Source organism: Leishmania panamensis (genome assembly GCF_000755165.1).
Source record: "Leishmania panamensis strain MHOM/PA/94/PSC-1 chromosome 17 sequence".
In the NCBI taxonomy this organism is placed as follows: Eukaryota; Euglenozoa; class Kinetoplastea; order Trypanosomatida; family Trypanosomatidae; genus Leishmania; species Leishmania panamensis.
Window position 1 is genome coordinate 220,653 of NC_025862.1, and position 18,569 is coordinate 239,221.

The 18,569-nt window shown below is 60.2% G+C and overlaps 5 protein-coding genes across 5 annotated transcripts; all 5 read right to left on the bottom strand.

Moving 5' to 3' along the window:
* Positions 1-60: 60 nt before the first annotated feature.
* LPMP_170480 (hypothetical protein) lies at positions 61-2,787 on the bottom strand (the record flags this gene model as incomplete). The annotated part of the gene is made up of 1 exon (XM_010699437.1): positions 61-2,787. One exon carries the CDS (start codon positions 2,785-2,787, stop codon positions 61-63), a length of 2,727 nt encoding a protein of 908 aa, XP_010697739.1.
* Positions 2,788-5,582: 2,795 nt separating this feature from the next.
* LPMP_170490 (hypothetical protein) lies at positions 5,583-8,813 on the bottom strand (the record flags this gene model as incomplete). The annotated part of the gene is made up of 1 exon (XM_010699438.1): positions 5,583-8,813. The coding sequence occupies one exon, from the start codon at positions 8,811-8,813 to the stop codon at positions 5,583-5,585; it is 3,231 nt and encodes a 1,076-aa protein (XP_010697740.1).
* Positions 8,814-10,569: 1,756 nt separating this feature from the next.
* Positions 10,570-14,574, bottom strand: LPMP_170500 (hypothetical protein; the record flags this gene model as incomplete). The annotated part of the gene is made up of 1 exon (XM_010699439.1): positions 10,570-14,574. One exon carries the CDS (start codon positions 14,572-14,574, stop codon positions 10,570-10,572), a length of 4,005 nt encoding a protein of 1,334 aa, XP_010697741.1.
* Positions 14,575-15,735: 1,161 nt separating this feature from the next.
* On the bottom strand, positions 15,736-16,632 carry LPMP_170510 (RNA-binding protein, putative; the record flags this gene model as incomplete). The annotated part of the gene is made up of 1 exon (XM_010699440.1): positions 15,736-16,632. One exon carries the CDS (start codon positions 16,630-16,632, stop codon positions 15,736-15,738), a length of 897 nt encoding a protein of 298 aa, XP_010697742.1.
* Positions 16,633-17,448: 816 nt separating this feature from the next.
* On the bottom strand, positions 17,449-18,114 carry LPMP_170520 (hypothetical protein; the record flags this gene model as incomplete). Its single annotated transcript, XM_010699441.1, has 1 exon — positions 17,449-18,114. One exon carries the CDS (start codon positions 18,112-18,114, stop codon positions 17,449-17,451), a length of 666 nt encoding a protein of 221 aa, XP_010697743.1.
* Between the last annotated feature and the right edge of the window lie 455 nt (positions 18,115-18,569).

The window sequence follows — 18,569 nt, forward strand, 5'->3', positions numbered from 1 at the left end:
TCGCTTTCTCTCTCTCTTCCCCTTGAATGTGCCACCGTTATGCATAACTGAGCAGGAGAATCACACTACCACGTGTACCCGCTTCGGTGGAGGAGAGGCGAGTATGATGTCAGGCGGCGGCTCGTTAGGCGTGCGCCCTACAGCGACGACAGCGTCAGGTGTAAATAAGGTAGACAATTCCGTCACCGTCGACTGCGGCGGCTCTTGTGTCCCCCCACTGCTGACATTCCCGACGTTGGCACCGCCACCGCTGTCAATGCTGTTCGAGCAGCGCTGCTGGGCACCGTACGGGGAGAGCTTCCTTGGCGTGGATAGCGACCAGGGCAGCCGACAAGGTGATGCAAGCGAGCGATACACCACTGCACTGGGCGATGTACCGTCCGTGCCTACGTTGCCGGGGCCGTGGACAGCACCTGACAAAAAACCGCAGTCGTTCTCGATGCTCGTACGCAGTACGCCGGATACGCTGTTGTTGGCTGCGCTCTCGCTGGTGTGTGGGCTGGCCTGGAACCAGGTACCCTTCTGGGTGCCACAGTGCATCAGCGAACGCGAGCCAGCAGGTGATGAAAGCGCGTCGGCGGTTGTGGTAACGCTGCTCACGTAATCCGAATCGCTGGCAGTGTGGCGAAGCACAATGAAGTCCGTCTGCAACCCCATCTGAGACGCTGACGAGGGTGTCCCCAAGGCTCTCTCGTCACCACTCCCTGCCGTGCCACTGTTGTCCAGCATGCGAGGCGTGGAGTTTGCGTCCATTTCGGCACCCCCACCAACCTCACCACCGTTGACAGAGAGCTGCAGCACATGGGCGTGGTTGGTGTTTGCTCTATCGCCATCCTTCACGACCGTCGTGCCGTACGCAACCGTTGGGATGCCCCCAGGCTTGCGCAGGATTGATTTGACCTTCATGGTGGGCTGACGTATCTGCTGAACAATCTCTGAGTTCGTCGGGGGTGGTGTGCTAAGGAGATTCCCGCCGCACCGGCGGCTGCCAACAACGAAGCCAGCGCGGTCGCCATCGGTGCTGCGTATGCTGCCCAAGAGCCAATTATTGCTGCCGCTGACAAAGTAATGAGCATTCGAGCTACCGACGTCCATGCGCGGAGTGTTCGGCTGGGTGAGAGTCACCGTTCCGGTGGTCACTGTCACTGAAGAAGCGGCATGAAGGTTCGTATTGTGTGTGTGGGCAACGGTGCCGCAGGTGTCGGCAGAGTTAGACATGTGCGAACGCGGAGTTAGAATCCCCTCAACACCATCACCACCGTTGCTGACGCTGACTACGTCACTGGTGCTTGCTGCGCTGCTGGGCTGCAGTGTCCCGAAAAGATCCATGCACTGCGGCAGTGGTACATCCTCCGGTGCGTCTCTGCTGCCAGAAGCGGTGATGTTGATGAGTGCTGGCGTAGTAGGTTCCGACTTACATGGCGAGGTCTGCCTCTGCGCGGGGGTGCGCAGAGATAGAGAGATGGAGTCGTGAGGCGGTTTGAAGGATGACACCAGCGCCACGGTAAGCCGCTGCTGCCTTCCTGCAAACGGCAGCGAAGAGGCGGAGGGAGAGTGTCGTCGAGGCGCGGCCACCACCGCTGGCGGCTGTGCTGACCGCGTTGTTGAATTACCCCCGCTCGTCCTCTCCCCGCGCCCGCCGCGCGCTCCGTCGTAGCTTGACGCCTCAGCGTCGCTGCCAGACCTGGAGCACAGCGGCACCAGCGTTCCAGTTGTCACATCAATTGGCTCTACCACGCCAATCGCGCCCTTCGGTATCGCGTTTCCGTCGCCACACGCAACAGGGCTATCGCCATTGGAGAGGCACGCTGGGCTTGCCAGTGGCAAGCTGCGCTGAGCCTTGGCAGTGAGTGCTGGTGACAGCTGTGTAGCTGACACTGGTTCAGTCTGTGCTGCTGCAGTTTCCACCATCGCCGCTGGCGCTGACGGCGGCAATGGTGATGGTTTCTGGACTAGAAATGGAGCCACAAGCTGGTACGACGACGAGCGGCCCGCCTGCAGAGGAGGCTGCGCAGAGTTGACTCTCTGCAGGAGTGACGTGCCCATCGCGGCGGTGTCACGGAGGGCCCACATCAAAACAGAGCTGTCCACGTTGACGCTACCGCCCCGGCGCAGCTCCCTCAATGCTGCCGTGTGGGTGTCGCTGGGGCTCTGCAGCGAGGCTGCCGAGGGCTGGTCGGCTAAATCCGACGCGCACGCAACAGGACTGAACAATCGTAGCGGGGGAGGTGAGGAGGAGCAGAGAAGCCCGGGGGGGACAGTGCTGTGCGGAGCAGCGAAAGGGAGTGTATCATCCACGGTCCATGGACTCAAGCTGGACCTTTCATTGCAGTGACACGCCTCGTCTGTAGCCGAGGCCTTCCCCGCGAACACGCCGTCTTTCACGCCTGTTCTTGAAGACGTGAGCTGCATTGGTCGAGGCGCCGCTGATGGGGAAGGCTGGGACAAGTCGGGAGAGCTAGTTGCAAGTGGCTTGCGAGGAGTACCGTCGCCTGAGGCGGCAGTGGCAGCGTCTGGGGGCAGAGGTGATAGCCCAAGTTTTACGGCCGACAACTCTAGTACACCGTGAGCAAAACGATGCCCATAATGTGGTTTCATCGACAGTGCCTTGTCATCGCTACTACCGCCTTCCTCAGTGCAGATTTGGGACGAACACGCAGCGGAGTTGAGGGAAACGGGCTTTCCCACCCTCCGTCGTGTTCTCACAGCGCTCTGTTGTGTGTCCGGCTCGTCCGCTTTACCCTCACGGAGCCTGAGTGCCCTCTTCTTCGAGCCTGCGCACCCCATTAGTGTAAAGTAGGAAGAGTTGCTTGGTCTATCTCTGTATCGGGCGATGTCGCCGATCCCCAGAATGCACGGGGAGGACTGCAGAGGAGTTGCGGGCTGCAATGCTGACAAAAGAGGGCGTACTGCGAAGCAGGAATGAAAGTGGCAGGGAAATCGCCCACGAGGCTGCGGAGACTCACCCGCAGAGGCACCGACACGCCAAGCAGAGGAAAGCGAAAAGAGGGAGGAAACAAACAGGGCTAGAAGGAAAAGTTCGTCAATTAGTGGAATAATTCATCAATGCGTGCTAAAGGCGCAAAGGGAAAGAGCAAAGACGCGGGGAGGCCGAGATGGAGAAAACGACGGCGACGACACACAGCCGCGCGTGAAAGGGACCACACTCAGTCCCCTAAAAGAATCGGCCCGCGTGCAGAAAAGATATAACTGAGAACGGAAGGCCCCAATCGAGTACACACGCCAGAGAGGCACAACGCACACACGCAGCCAACAATCGAGGAAATCGCGCAAGAAGGAAAGACAAAGTGCGTTTGGTCTACTGTGTTCACCTGCGAGGCGAAAGATTTGCAGAAAAAGGGGGGCATCAACGTGAGTGCGAAGAGAAACAATACGCAAAGAATGAGCAAAATGAAGAAGAGAGTGGGGGACGAGGGGGGCGAGGGCGCCTCCGTGGGAGGAATGCCCCGTCACCCTTAACCCTCCCCCTTCTCGTCTTCCCTCCTCTCTTGCTCACTTGAGCTCTCGCTAGAGTTGACTCTTTTCTCTCTCAAATCACGTTACAACCGCTCTTTTACTTTGTGTCGCTCTCCGGTCTTAACGTCGCCGTTGTACCGTCTATGGAAGGCGAGTGGTCCCGTTCGCCCCGCCCCGCCGCACCCCCCTCTTCTTCTTCTTTTAGCCTCCACCAGAACGCCGTGATCGCCCCGGCTGTCGCCACCAACAACACTGGCGGTGGGAGGGGTGCGCGCAAGAGAGAGGGAGAGGGAGAGAGAGAGGGGCCGACAGACACGCAGAGACGGAGGGGGTGTGTGCCTAGGGAAAAGCCGAGTCGGTGCGTTGGGTGAAGATAGCCAGAGCGGAGAGGGGAAAGGGGGGCGGTGGTGACTGTGGTGAATAATGATAGATGGATGATATGTACGAGAGGAGGAGACGGAGTCGAAGGGGGGAGAGGGGACTAAGTGGCGTAGGCGCTTGGGGTGAAGACTGGAGCTGTAAGGAGGAAAGAAAGGAAGAAAACAAGCGCCCACCAACTACCGCACCAACACTCGCCACAGTCAAAAACAAAGGAAAGGGAGAAGCTGCGAAAGGGAGAGGGGGAGGGAAACAAAGACGCGTGAAGACGAGCGATCCGCAGCAGCAGCGTGAGCGCGGGCGCCTGTATATCAGTGCGGGGGTGTGGGGGAGGGGAGAGGAGGGGATCCCTGCTGCTTGGGTAAACACTCGTGCAATACTTTCTATATTTTCTCGTTCTCTGCTCCTTCACACGCGGTGGGTGTCATGTGGGGTGAGAAGGGGGTCGGGGGAGGAGGGAGAAGAGAGAAGGGCGTTGTAAGCACACAACCACGCGTATGCAGGCGTGCATGCACCGTTACGGGGCATGTGAGAAACTCCACACCTACAACACACTGCGCGCAGTGAGTGTCGTGTGTTTTCCCTCGTTTGGGGGGCGGGAGAGAGGGTGAGCAGAACGACGGAGAAGACGAGGGTGCAGACACGCGCAGGCATAGACAAGGCGCGCGGTGAGGTGTCCGGTGAATGCGTATGTTTAGTAAAGGTATCGTGTGGAGCGCGCACAGAGAGAGATGCGTTGAGGGGCGAAGAGAAACGAAGAAGAAGAGAAGAGAGAGGCGGAAAAGATGGTCACGTGTGTGTGTGTGTAAGAGAGAGAGAGAGAACAAGAGAGAGATGGCGAGACCGGGTTCACCTCTCACACGAATGCTCAACAAGAACCAGTCCGTGTGCCTTGTCGTGTCTTCGAAACCTGGGAAGCACTTGATCGACGACCAGACACACACTGACGCGCCAAGACACTGCACGCTTTCTTCGCTCACCCAGGCGAGAAAGCGAAAACTGGGGGAAGAGGGAGGGGGCAAGCATGAATGGGAAGGTGCGTGTTGACGTAGGGGCGCCACTGCCGCGCAAACAAGAAATATCCTCTAAGAGAGGAGGAAGAACGGCGGAGACAAGACAAGATAGGAAAGAAAGACACGGCCACAATATGCACTGGGGGTGGGGGAGGGGAGGGGGAAGTGTCCCTCTCGGCAACTGCGAGAGGGCTTCTGTGGGGCAAATGAGGGGGGGTGGCGTGCTCGTGGGCTTAATGGAACCGTTTTTTTGTGTGTGTTCACTTCCCCCGTCCGTGGCGCTGATGACACGCCTTTTCTGGTGTCGTGAGAGGGGGTGTCCCTATAGCCAGCAGACGGTAGCCTCATCATCTTGTGCGGAGCCAAGAGGCACAGAGAGAGACGCACACATACTCTTCTAGGCCCTGCCTCCACGGGTTGGGGAGAGGGTGGAGAAGACAAGAGCAAGGGGGAGAAGGCAAGGGAGACGGAGGAGGGGAGAAGGCCCCTCAGAGAGAGAGAGACAGGCAGGAGAAGAGATGCCCTACAGTGCCTCTTCCGTCTCCACCCACTACCACACCCATGTGGGCAATTACGTCCACCGCTGCTACCCACCCACCTCCATCCCCCATCCCCCGCATCCCCCCCCTCCACGCCTGCTTCCGTATGCGCTCAGGGTGGGTTTTTCTTTGAGTGGGGGGACGTTGCTTGTTTTCGGCTTCTCATGCTGTGTCGTCAGCAGTACGACGAGGTGGAGCGGTTCAAGGAGCGAATCAGCTGCTCCGTCACTTGCCCCGAAGCGCGCAGGGCCTGCAGAGAATCGTAAGCGATAGCCGTGCAGTGGGGCAGCGAAGCTTCCGTCGTGATGGCAACAGGCGGACGTGGGCTCGCAGTACTGACTGGCACGTTGCCGCCCTCGGTCTTCGAATGGCGGGAGCGTCTCGTCTTGGCGCAGCCGCCGGCAGTAGTGAATACGGTAGCCGCCCCTGACCTCGACACCGCTGCAGCCAGGCGGACCTTCGCTGCTGCATAGCGTACTTGCAGCTTTTCACAGCGCCTCACTAAGCCCTCCACCTCAGCGTGGTGGCGATCCTGCATCGCACACGCTGCCGTCTTGTAGACTTCGATCTCCTTCTCATAGTAACTGCGCTGTGAGCTGAGCTCCTCCTCAGCACCGAGAGCGCGCGCCTGCCATGCCGACGCCTCGTCCAACTGCCCCTGCTGCAACGTGACCTCATCAGTGGCGACCCGGAGACGCTCCTCCATGGCATGCATGCACCCCTCCGACACCACAACAGCCCCGCGTAGTCGCTCAACCTCCGCCTCGAGCTCGTCGATGCGGGACTCCGCACACTGCTGGTCCCTGCACGCGGCCGCCAACAGCTCCCGTGAGCTCTCCAGGTCGCTCTCGAGGCGTGTCCGACACATCTTTGCCTCCGCCTGCAACACGCTATGCTCATCCTGCAGTTCACTGTGTGCGGCGCGTAATGCGTGCAGTTCGCTCCTGAGACTCTCAAGAGTGCGCTGGTTTTGCTCGGCCTCCTCTCGCAGCTGAACCACCTCGTGTGCCGCAGCCGGCGACAGTGCTGAGGCAGATGTAGTCGCGAGGCTCGCGGCAGCCTCCCGCAGGAAACTTCGAAGCGCACATATCTTTTTCATAGCCTCGTCTCGTGTGGCCACCAGCGCCTCACGGCAGCTTGTCTCCAGTTCCACCAGACGTGCCTGACTCAGCTCCTGTTGCCTCTTGGCCTGTTGTAGCACGTCCTCAAGCGCATTCTGCAACTCCGCACACTTTGTCTCTGACAGCCTCACCTCTGACTCCAGCTGCTGTGACGACAACTCCCACTGGGCCGCGTTGTGCCGCGACTGGTCGTGCGCCTGGACAAGTCGAAGGTACTGCTGCTCGCACCGCTTCGTGTCGATTTCCTTCGTCACCTCCACGTAGTCAAGGCGAGCCTGAAGAACTTGATTCGCCTCCCCAAGCCGCCCAAGCTCCTTGAGCATCCGCAGCTCCTCTTGTAGGGCCTCTGCAGGTGTGCGTGGGAGCTGGTAGAGATACTGGAGACTCCAGGACGAGGACGTTGTCGCCATTGTGGTGGAGCCCAGGGACGGTGTTGTAGTGGTGATAGTAGCGGTAGTGGTGGGAAGCTCCGCTGCAGCTCTCTCAGCAGTCGCCTCCCCTCTCCATTGCTCTGCGAGACGACGGCTACCACAGTGGTTATGGCGACTCACCCGCTGCTCGGGCGCTTGCATAAGGCCACCGCCAGTGAGCACTGCGCGAATGTTCGCAGCGGGAGAGGGCGATGACGACCCGCCGGAGGTGGTCGACAGGTCTGTCACGCCGCGAGCGTAAGAAGGGCTGAACTCGCCTTCTCCAGTGGCATTGTCGGTTTCATTCTCCTCGTTGTCGAGACACACTCGCTGCGGCCGCAGAGGCCGTGCCGACTTCCCAGCGCCAAGTCGACCGCCCTCGCTGCCGCTTGTGGCACCCAGAACAGAAGTACCCACAGAGCGCGACATCGCGGCCTCGCTGGAGGAGAGCGAAGGAGTCATGAGGAAAGAGTTATGCGGCACCTCGTCGTGTTTGACACCGCCGCATGGGTGCCGCCGTGAGTAATCACGCTGTTGCTGTAGAGATGGGCCGCCATGGTCGCCACCGACGCCTGGCTGGTCTGTACGGGTATCATCACCAGTCTCACTGGGATAGGTGCGCTGGAGCGGTGTCGAATGCGGTGGCTGTGCACCTGCGGCGCCAGTAGCGCTGGTGGGCAATGTGGACCTTGCGAGCGCAAATTGGCGCGAAGTGGGCGGGGACACCAAAGGTGGTGGCGTCTCGAACGCCGCCCTGCCGCCTTGCTGAGGAGCATGGTACTGCAACGCCTCAGGCGAAGACGACTCGGACGACAAGAACGTGTAGGGCGATGTCGCCTCCACCTGCTCCATACCGGTGACGGTGCCCCTCGGTGCGCCAGGAAGAGGGACGAAGACCGTTGCACCAGGACCCTCAACCGACTGCGGTGAGGCCAAGTAACCTGTCATGGTGGTCGTCGTGGGTGCAACTGTGGGTGGTAGAGGTGGCCAGGGGGCAGACGGGGAAGGGGAGACGGAAGACGTCGCGGCAGCAGCAGAGGTAACTGCTTGCACTGCCGCCCGCACACGCTCGTGACTTCCTGTCGCGCCGCCGCGCAGTGGCACATGGTGGTTATGAGAGTGCTGCTTCTTGGCAATGTAGAGCTGCAGTCGCTGATTCTCCACCATCACCCGTTCCATCTGCACGCGAAGCAGCGCGCGCTCCTCGATCCACTGTGCCTCCCGCTCCTTCGCCCTTCCACACGCCACGACGCCGTCCTGGTAGGCCTGCTGCAGCTCCAGTATTTTTCTCCGCTCCCGCGCGTAGGCCGCGCACTCCTCCTGCGCCTTCGCCAGCTCGCCTTGCACAGCCTGCACCTCTCGCATGTAGCGCGAAGTCACGTCTTGGTAAAGCGCACGCAGGTGCAGAACCTCTGAAGGAGATGCCCAGTCGCTGCCGTGGTGCTCACGCATCTCCCTCAGCGGGGTGGAGAGCTGAGACACTGTCTCATCATCGGCGCTGATGGTGGACGTGTACGTGGCAGCACCTTCTGTGGTGGTAGGTGCAGGCTCATGCTGCACTCCCCGAAAGGCGGTCAGCGGATTGTGCTCCTGAGCGCTGCGGTGGTCCTGCTGATGTTCCTGTTGCTGCTGTCGCCTAGGCGAACGACGGGGCCACTCCAGCCAGTCGTCCCCTCCCCCCTTCACGTTGGCGGAACGCATCGGCTGGGCAGTAGCCTGTGCAAAGGATAACTGGCGCTGCTGCTGCTGGGACTGGCGTTGGCGCGAGGACGGGTGCGCTGCTTTGCGGACCGGTGAAGACGACGACGATCGAGGTGGTGTTCGCGAAGGCGACGTAGATGAGAAGCTCGCCACGCTGTCCAACAAGTACGCCATGGCCCTGCCGTACTCCGGCGACGATGCGAAGGTGGGCGCAGGAGAGGCAAAAGCTGTCGTATCCAAGAAAGATCCGAGAGTGCCGCTACCAGGGGCACGATGGCGAGCTGCTCCGTCACTGTTGTGGGGCGGGGTGCGGCTGGAGGCAGTAGCAGCAGCAACGACAGCAGCTCGCGCCGATGCCACGCAATGGGTCCCAGAGCTGCCAGCAGCCGCGTCGCTGCTACTACCTGTGGCTGGTGTAGCACTAGTTTCCGGTCCACTTGGATACGTCAGCGACGAGGAGTCGTTCTCTGTCGACGTCGCGCGCGGCGAGGACCGGCGCTGCTTCTCCACCGTGAAGTGTGGTGACTGTCTGCTCTCCATTGTCTATGTGCGTACCACTCTCGAGATCTATGCATGCGTGGATGTGGGTCGAAGCGCCACCGCGTCCACGTGTCACCACGCCGGGTGGAGGATGTCTCGCTACCTCTCTGGATTGCGTCAGCAAAGTGCACGACTTAAGTGTGTGTGTGTGTGTGGGTACCTATGTAGATGCCTGTCTATGTCTCTCGGCGCATGTACAGCTGAGGGTGCGCGGGTAATGGCGCTTCGATGCCGACTGGTGGGCCCTTTAGCTCACTCACTCGCTCTGTGTCCTCCTCCACCTCTGATGCGGCAGAGAGAGTGAAGCTACAAGAGGGGGGCGAGGAGGCAAGGGGGTAGTAGTAAAGGAGGCGGGTGAGCAAGAGAGTGTGAGTGCAAGACCGAGGGGAGGGGTTGTATCTCCTCTGTCGCCCCTGTCTTCGTTTTCTCCCGTGACAACGAGCTTGTTGGCGGCTATGGCGGCACCAACAGCCTCAGGAGCATCAAGACGGCCAACAGCAGTAGCGGTGCAACGTTACCCCCCGCCACACAGAATGGCAGAGAGCAACGCAGGTATACAGCGTGGGTATGTGCGTGTGTGTGTGAGAGAGAGAGCGAGAGAGAGCGAGAGAAATGTGTGGCTGATAGCAAGACAGCTTCCGTCATGATCCATCGCGCAGCGGCAAGGGCAGCAGTGGATATCCCCCTCCTCCACCCATCAAGACGTGCCCTTGAAGCTGAGAGAGACGGAGGCTAACGATGTCCCATCACTGCGCCCCCACCCCCTGCCCTCTCTCTCCTGTCATTTTCATTTTTGTAGTGCTTAAAGGTGGCAGCTGCACAGCGTGCCGCAACTGCTAAGTGAGAGACGGACGGCTGAAGAGAGTGCAGTACCCACAACGTCGTGTGGGGGCGCGTATGCCTGAGCGCATGAATGACGACAATGACCACAGTGCTTGATGCTGCGTGGACCTCTCATGTGCGCGCGCGTGTGTGTGTTGGTGTTTTACACCACGGCAAACAGCACACAGAAAGAGAGGGAAAGAGAGTGTCGTACACAAAGGTCAAGAGAAATAGTCCAGCATCCTTCGACAACTTTCCCTCTCACCCCACCCCGACTCCTCCCCCTCTCGCCCTTCTCCACCCCCCCTCGACCGACAAACCCGAGAGCCACTCCCCTCCGCTGCCCCCCCCCCACAGTTCATGTTTTCGCTCACTGCTAGTGCAATGCGGGCCCTGCACGAGCATCGTACGCACTCAGCGCATGCTGGTGTGCAGAGTGGGTACGGGCTGTCGTCTATGAAGGCGCGCTTTATGGGTGCTCTTCGGCTCGGCTAACTGGACTGAACATCACTCATGGCCGCACCACCGCCCGCGCACCCGCGCCTCAGGTTTGCGCTCTCTCTGTACTCTAAAAATCAGCGAACGTCGCCGGTATCTTGACAGCATTCGTGGAGCCGTCCTGGTACACGTAGCGCACAAATGCCCTCACGATGGGTCGATGAGGAGAATGCGGACGTGGAAAGCGACCCTTGCCTGCGTCTCCAGATGACAGAGGAGTCAGGGACGACGATGACATGGTGGCACCGGTGGCGCTGGTGCTGCGACGGTTGCCACCAGTATGACCGCCGTTGCGCGCGGTGCTGCCAGTCCATGCTGTCGCTGCCTGTGCTGTATCAGTGCTGGGCAATGGACGGCCAAAGAAGTCGCGCCGTACCGTGTCGGTGGCGGTCACAGCTGCTGGCACGGTGCTGGCCTCGTCTGTTCGTGGGCACTTAACGGCAGGTGCATCCAGCTCCCCTGCCCCGCTTGCCGCTGTCACATGCTCAACTTGGTGCACACCACCACTCATGGTAACATCGCCTCTGCGGACGAGATCTAACGAGGCTGTGGAGGCGGAGACATCACTTTCAGCGCGCTGCCGCTTCGCGCCTCGCTCAGGAGCGCCGGTTGTCGACTCGGCTAATCGAAGCTCCTGCATTGCCGGCTGCTGTGACGAACGCTTCAGGAGCTCCATGGACTGCATGATGCGATACTGATGGATCTCACCAAAAAGAATCTGCCGCACCTCGTTACGCATCGGCATCATCACGGATGCCAACGATGGTGAGCTCGCCGTCCCACTGCAACCACCACCACCTGAGCCCGTTGCATAGGTCAGAGAGCCAGTCCCGCCCTTCACCCTGGCAGAAAACGGTAATGCGGGAAGGCTTCGACTGCCGCGCGGGTCAGCGCCGTTCCCACCAAAGCGTGACGAGCGTGAAGAGAAGAAAAAGCCACGGTGATCAACACTGCCGCTTCTGCCAAGCGCGTGCTCCACTGGACGCACCACGCCTGCAAGAAGTTTGTCCAACTCCGGGGTCAGTCGCCACGGTGCCTCATCCTCAACACTCGCTGAGGTCAGCGAGCCGAATGGACTGCGCGACGCCCCAGCAGGAGCAACGGCGGGTGAGGGGGTGTACTGCCGGTCCCTCTGGTAGTTTAGACCGTACTCAACGTGGCGGGCCACAGACGCCTGCAGCAGCCGCTGATCCGCCGGCGGTAGTCGGCTGAAAGAGGAAATGGCGTGCGCAGGCAAACGCAGCGATCGGTCGAACAGGCACCGCAGTAGCATAGGCACCACGTCGGTGCTTATGACCTCGTCGCCACCAAGGAATGTAGAGGAGTACGGGCGGCACCCTTCACAGAATTCTTGGACGACATGCTTCGACTCCGACTGCAAGCGGCGCAGCGTGGCCTGCTCGCGAGGGAACTCGATGCGGCCCCCACGCGCAGCGGTGCTGCAGTGTACGTAACACGTCAGCGCAGACACTTGAAACAGCCGCTCCGCCATCCCCATCAGCCCCGGATGCTGAAAGGCTGCCGCAACCGTCACGTCCTGCTGCGAGAAGCTGTCAGCAGTGGCGCTGGTGCGGGAGAAGGTGTAATCAGTGTAGGCACGGTTCAGGTAGTTCTCCTGGAGTCCGTCCACCAGGCTGCTGTTGTCAGAGCAGCGAGAGAGCTTCTGAGCAGCGTACAGGTAACCGGGATCGACACGGAAACCCACGGCCACTGGCTGGGTCGCTGCACACGCTGACGCATCATCGACGCCTCTCATCTTTTCCGTCCGTGTAGCGGCAGAGCCCTCGCCCGCCGGCGCGCCGATCGCCCTCTCTCGCTCAAGCGCACGCCGCGCAGGGACAACGTTGCGGTTGTGCTGGGCTGCTGCTGCCTCAACAAAGGCCTCGTAATCCATTCCAAACTCCTGCTTCAGCAACTGTACCGCCTTGTTACGCTCGGGTCGGATAAAGAGCAGCTGCCAGCTGTCACGCAGTGCGGCCCGGGCATCCTTTCCCTGCATGCGCCGAATGAGCTCCATGACGGTGTGCCGCGACGGCGCCGTGACGACGGGTTCAGCAGTAGCAGAGGAGGACGCGCCAGTGCCTGTCTCGAGCTGCCGCTGCTGTTGCTGGTGTACAATACTGTTGATAAACTGCATTGCATTCAGACAGCTCCGCACATCACCGCCGCTGGTCTTGATGAGCTCCGGCAGGGCCAACGAGTCGAACATGACCGCGCCCTCTCGCCGCGCGATCTCTTCTAGCCGTGCGAGTAGTCGCTGCGGATGAATGGGTGGCATGTAGTACACGTGGGAGCAGCGCTGCCGCAGTGGCCGCAGGGATGGCACGAATAAGTCGTTGCAGAGACAGAATACCGGCCGGTGCAGCTGCTGCTGGATGAGGTACGTGGCCACACTGCTGCTGGCGATGCCGTCCATCTCATCAATGACAAGGCACTTGGGACGAAGCAGGTGATGCACCAGAGAGGAAGAAGTGTGCGACCAGGACGACGCTGCCGCCGTTTCAGCATCTAAAGCGGCACCACGGTAACCCGCCTCATCGCCAAGAGGTGCACGGTGATCGAGAGCGGAGACCTGCGCCCCAACAACAGCCGAGGACGCCGTTGGGCGACGAACGCGGCCTCCAGGAGCCGGCCCAGCCGCGGACACCGCCGTCTTGATGATTGCCTCCAGTCGTGATGCTGTCCGCTCAACACTCGCGTTCACTTCGATCACCTCGTAGCCACAGTGCGCGGCGAGGACGTGGACAAGCGTCGTCTTGCCAACTCCAGGCGGTCCGGTCAAGACAGCGATGCGCTCCGCTGGCGGTGAAGGTGTGGCTACAGCACCAGCAGTTAATGTCGATACGCCCTTTGCTGCCGACAGCGCCTCATCGGGGAACACATAAGCATCCCACGACTTGAGCCACTGCAGGAGCCGAAGGTTAATGGTCTCATCACTGAGCACTTCGCGGAACAGTTTGGGGCTGTACTTGGTGACCCACAGCTCCCCGTTCGAGGAAGTAGAATGCGGCCGATGGCGCGGAAAAGCGCCTGCAGCGGCCGTGCGGCATTGACGTGCCGGCCCAACGAGCCACCGCCGCTCTCTCTCCTCGTCATCCAGTACCTCGTCACCTTCACCGAACGCCTCCACCTTGCTGTGACCCAGGCCTGCTGCTGCCCGCTGCGCATTCGGCCGCTCCTGTTCCTCCTCCTCCACTTGACGTTGCTGCCGCTTCGCCTCCTCAGCGTAGATGTCGCGCAGCATCGCTCGCACCTTGACGCCGTCGCGCAGAAAGCCTGTTGGGTTGCTCGCCTCACTGTGCATAGATGACGGTGTCATGCAGGACATGTCATCCTCGTCCCCCTCACTCAGTACCATGGCTACGCCGCTGCTGCTAAGCGTTGCCGTCCCGCCATTTTCATGCACGCCGACAGCGTCATCCTCCTTGTCACTGGCCTCACTGTTCACCACCTCGTTCGGGCCCGAGTGACCTATGGCTTGTGGGGCCTGCGCACCTGATTTCCGCATTGCAGATGCAGCAGTACCACCAGTGGCCGTCACCCAACGCACTCGCCCGTCGTCGCCACGGACCAGAAAGCTGGCGATGCCCAGAGGAGGAAACTCGAGTACGCCCCGCGGAGACGCCAAGAGCGGGGGCGGAGAGGCTAGAGTCGCAGCAGTGGCCGAATCAGTAGCAGGACGCGGAGAGGAGGTGCTCTGCATAGCTGTAGCAGCAGCAGCAGTAATGCCAGTGGGCACGGATGTCGGTGGGCTCAGCTGACCAAATGGTGGCAGCACAACAGCGTCATTCGCAAAGGGAACGGACTGCAGAAGATCCTTGTCGCTGAACTCGTCGTACGTGTCGTCATCCGCCTCCTCACCGCCGTCGTGGCCGTCTTCTGCCTGCTCGTCCTCGGGGTAGGTGCTTGCCTTCCGCTTCATTGAACCCGAAGCGTCAGGGAATATTGGGGGAGAATAAGAGAAGCAGAGCGAAGGATAAGGGCCATCACGTGCTGCTATCCTTGCCTTCGCTTGCTGCTGTTGTTCCTCCTCGTCCTCCGCCACGGCCTTCCGTGAGGCCTCCTCGAGGTCCATCACTGCAGAGTGTCTCCTTCTCCCCGCTTTTTGCTCACTGGTTGAGCGTTTTCTGTTTCCTCCTCACACAGCGAAAGAGAACAATGATGATGATGATGATGAGAGACGCGAGCAGCGTAGTGCCCATGCACGTGTACGCCTGGGCGTGTGTGTGTGTGTGGAGGGGGAGGGGGGGTGAAGCTGAAGAAAACAGCGTGAGGAGGGACACAGATGCGAGCGACAGCAGTGAGTGCAGGCCCATACCCATGGAGGACACCACAGCAAAAAAAAAAAAAAATTAGCGTAGCGCCAGTCAGCGTCCCTCCCCCGAGCATATACGCGTGGACTTTGGTGAGGCGGCGTCAGAAGCGCTAATAAAGTGTGCCGCTGGTACCTGCATGCCACTGAATCCCCCTTTGCCAGACCATGGCGCTCCACCACCGCCACACTCAGAGTGCAGCTGGGAGAAATGGTGGGTAGATCAGTGGAGGCAAGAGCTGAACAACGCTAGGCACGACTCACGCGAGTGATGAAAACAAGCACACAGGCCAGACAACCACCTCACTCTTATCACTCCGCGTGAATGTCTGTGTGTCGGTGTATATGCCGCCAAGAGAGCACGGTGCTGGTGACTGAATGCAGTTAATTTCTCTCGTTGGTTCTTGTTATCCAATACTCATTTATGCGTTTCTTTCCCTTTTACAACTGGCACACACAAGGGAAGAGCAAGCGGCGCAGACAGAGACGGAAAGACAGGGAGACGGACGCTTCTGGCACTCAGCAGGGGAGTGGCGAGGTGGACAAGCGCAGAGAGAAGTACACAGGCGCGTGCATACAAGCCTCACGCACAGCAGCGTCTCAGTGCAGGAGAGCAGGCAGCGGTGGTCATTAGCCAGTGTCGCGGTGTGTATGAAGCTTTTCAACAGCGTGGGGGCGTGCGAAAGGGTGGAAGAAATGCGAGGAATGCCATAGTCGTTCGCGTTGATCCCTGACAGCTGCAAAACATGCGATGATACCACACAGTGACGGCTGACCCCATCCTCTCCCCTCCCCTCGATTTCGTCTTCTCTCTTCGACTCCATTGGCGTGGACTGTGGATGCTCTCACGTGCTCGCATCCCTCCCTCACTGTTCTTTCGTCTTTAAATCCTCGCATGCCTCCCTCATGCTTGGCATTCATCACTTAAGCACCCATGCGGAGGGCTATGCTGCCGGGGATACGTACGGTGCCGCTGCTCACCGTTATGACATTGTCATGGATTTTGGTGCCGTTCATGTGCTGGATGCACTGCTGCACCGACTCCGGGTTGTCAAAGCAAATCATGACCATCAGCTCGAGGCGGTTCACATCGAGAATTCGGCCAAAGGCAGAGAAGTGCTTCATGAGGTGGCTGTTCGTGGTGCCGAAGGGTACGTTGTCAATGAAGGCAACGTTCGCCTCAAACGGCGGTAGGCGCGGCGGCGGCGGCTGATACGGCTGCAGGTGGAGCTGGTGCTCCTGGTACTGCTGCGGCTGGTGAAAGCTCTGCGGCGACTGCAGATGAGCACCACTGCGACCGCGCATGCCACTGTTGCCGCGGCCGTGGTTGTTCTCATTAGCACGGCTCCCACCACGCTCTCCACGACCACTGCCACCCCTACGCGCCGTCCCCTCACCCGCCTCCCCTCGCGCGCCGTTGCTCCTCTTTTTCGTCTGCGCGTCGCGCTTCTTCTGATCCCCGTACGACTCGAAGCTCAAGAATTCTGCCGCGAGGCTCCTCTTGTCGCTCCTGGCATTGCCCCTCGTCCTTCGCGAGAGTTTGCTTCGACTGCCGCTGGCAACAGCCTTTTCTGGCTCCGGAGAGACTGACAAGACAGTGGTCGCCTCGGCGATACCGGGAATGGCCTCGAGTTTTGCCTTGGCAGCCTTCGCTGCCGCCTCGTCTCGGAAGGTGACAAACACAGTTGTAATGTCCCTCTTGTTGTTCTTCTTCTCACGGAAGGAGCCGACGGCCTCGACCTCGGGCCAATCCCGCAGCGTCGCCTCCACCGCTGAAAAGTGGGTCGTGCGGCACGACGTCTGCACAAGTCGGCCGTCCATCACGGAGGGTCGCTCCCTCGCACCTCAGCAGCCTGAGGCGTGGATGGGCGTGTTTATGCTGGGAGTCTTTCCTCTTCCTCTTCCGACTGGGTGGCGGTTAGAGAGAGAGAGAGGCACACGTGGGTGACGCGCGCAAGGCACAGACAGCAGCAGACAAAGAAGCCCGACACACACACACACACACACACGCCTAATCAAAGGATCGCTGGGCTCCCCTTACGAGCCCTCGTATTTCGGAGGGGGGGAAGATGGAGGATGAGGGGAGGCGGTTAATGTATGGCGCGTTTGTGTGCCACAAAGATGGGTTGCACTGCGCGGCCCTCACGGCCAGAGAAAACGAAATGTGGAGACGCAGAGAGGGGGGAGGAGGAGGAGGAGGAGGAGGAGAGGATTTTGAAGATGATGAAAGAGAACGAGAGCAGGTCAATGCCTGAGGTAGGTCGCCGCCCTGTAGTGTGCCCACAGACGCCATCATCAGGGCGCAGCTGGGGCAGCCTCGCAGACACAACAGTGGCCGCATCACTGTGGGGACCCTTTTGCCCCCCCTCTCCTCCCATCACTGTCCGTGTGCTGTGCTGTCCTCTAGTTGGTGGGATCGATTGTGTTGATATTGATAGTGGCAGAGTATCGCCTCCGTCGTCGGGGAGGGGCAAGTTAATAACAAGACACCGTTACCAGGCGAATGCAATGCAGGTGCCGATTACTGCCTCACCAGAGAGGCGGAGGGGAAAGAGGAATGTTCAGCGCTTCTATTGAGAGAGTGCCTGTCACCCTCCGGCCTCCAGCACAGAGAAAGGGACGCGCACTGCCTTAAACTCACCTCTCCAGTGTCATCGCGCGAGGATCACCGAGGTGCTGCCAAATAACTTTCAGCTCCTCAAGCTCCGGCATAAAGTCGGCCCTCCAGCGATCTTCGGTGATGGCGCCATCCCGGTAGGCCGACATGATGCGCCCGTAGACGCTGAAAGCGGCGTCACGCTCCTCGAGAGAGGGGGCGCCCTCCTCAGTCTGCATCCGCATGGCGGCACTCATCGCGCAAAGGCCGTCGAAGAGGTGTGACACAACGCGCTCCATCTGCAGCGCAGCTTTCTCCTCCTGTGGAAGAGCTTCATAGGCCTCCTGCGCGCACTTAAACTCGGTTGCAGCGGCAGCCTCGGCCTCACTCCAATGCTTTACCCCAACCGCGTGCAGCGACTGCAATACCGCCTCGCCAGACGACTGTGCGCGACGCTGCGTGAGGGGTGTGGGTGCCGCTAGCTGAGCTCGAGCTGCAGCGATGCCGTCGGTCTCGACACGAATGGCAGCGCGTCGCAGGAAGGCGGCAGGTACGCCTGACATGGCAGGGCCCTCCGCGACGATGTGGGCAATACGAAGAATGTCAAACTGCTGAAGGGCAGCGAGATATGGGTCGCTGGGGTCATCCAGCAGCCTCTGTAGCGAGCTCTGTGCCCGGCGCGGCGCCGTGAGTGGTGCAGAGTGCATGGCAACAGCTGAGGCAGCCGGCGCATGAAAGATGGTGAAGTAAGATGAGCAGACTCGCCGTGAGAGGCCAACACCACGTCCAGTTCTCGTGCGGCAGTGCACGGCCCTCGGCACCATTAGCCCTAGCTTACGCACGCGTGCATCGGTGAACAGAAGAAACATGAATGTAGAGGGGAGAGGACAACGAGACTGAACGCCGCTCCTCCCTGAGGGTGGAAAACACACACACACACAGAGAGAGAGAGACGCGCACGTGTATGAGGACGCGCTTTGGAGGCGTGTATGGGATGATGGAGAAAGCGGCTTAGCTGTGCAGAGGCAAGAAAATGAGGAGATCGCAAGAATAACACCCCTCTCGCATACCCACGTCTACAGCAGCAGGACTTTTACTGGCACGTGTAGTCTCCCTGCTTGCTGGCGTACACCACTCTCCTCCTCCTCGAGTGGCATGAGTA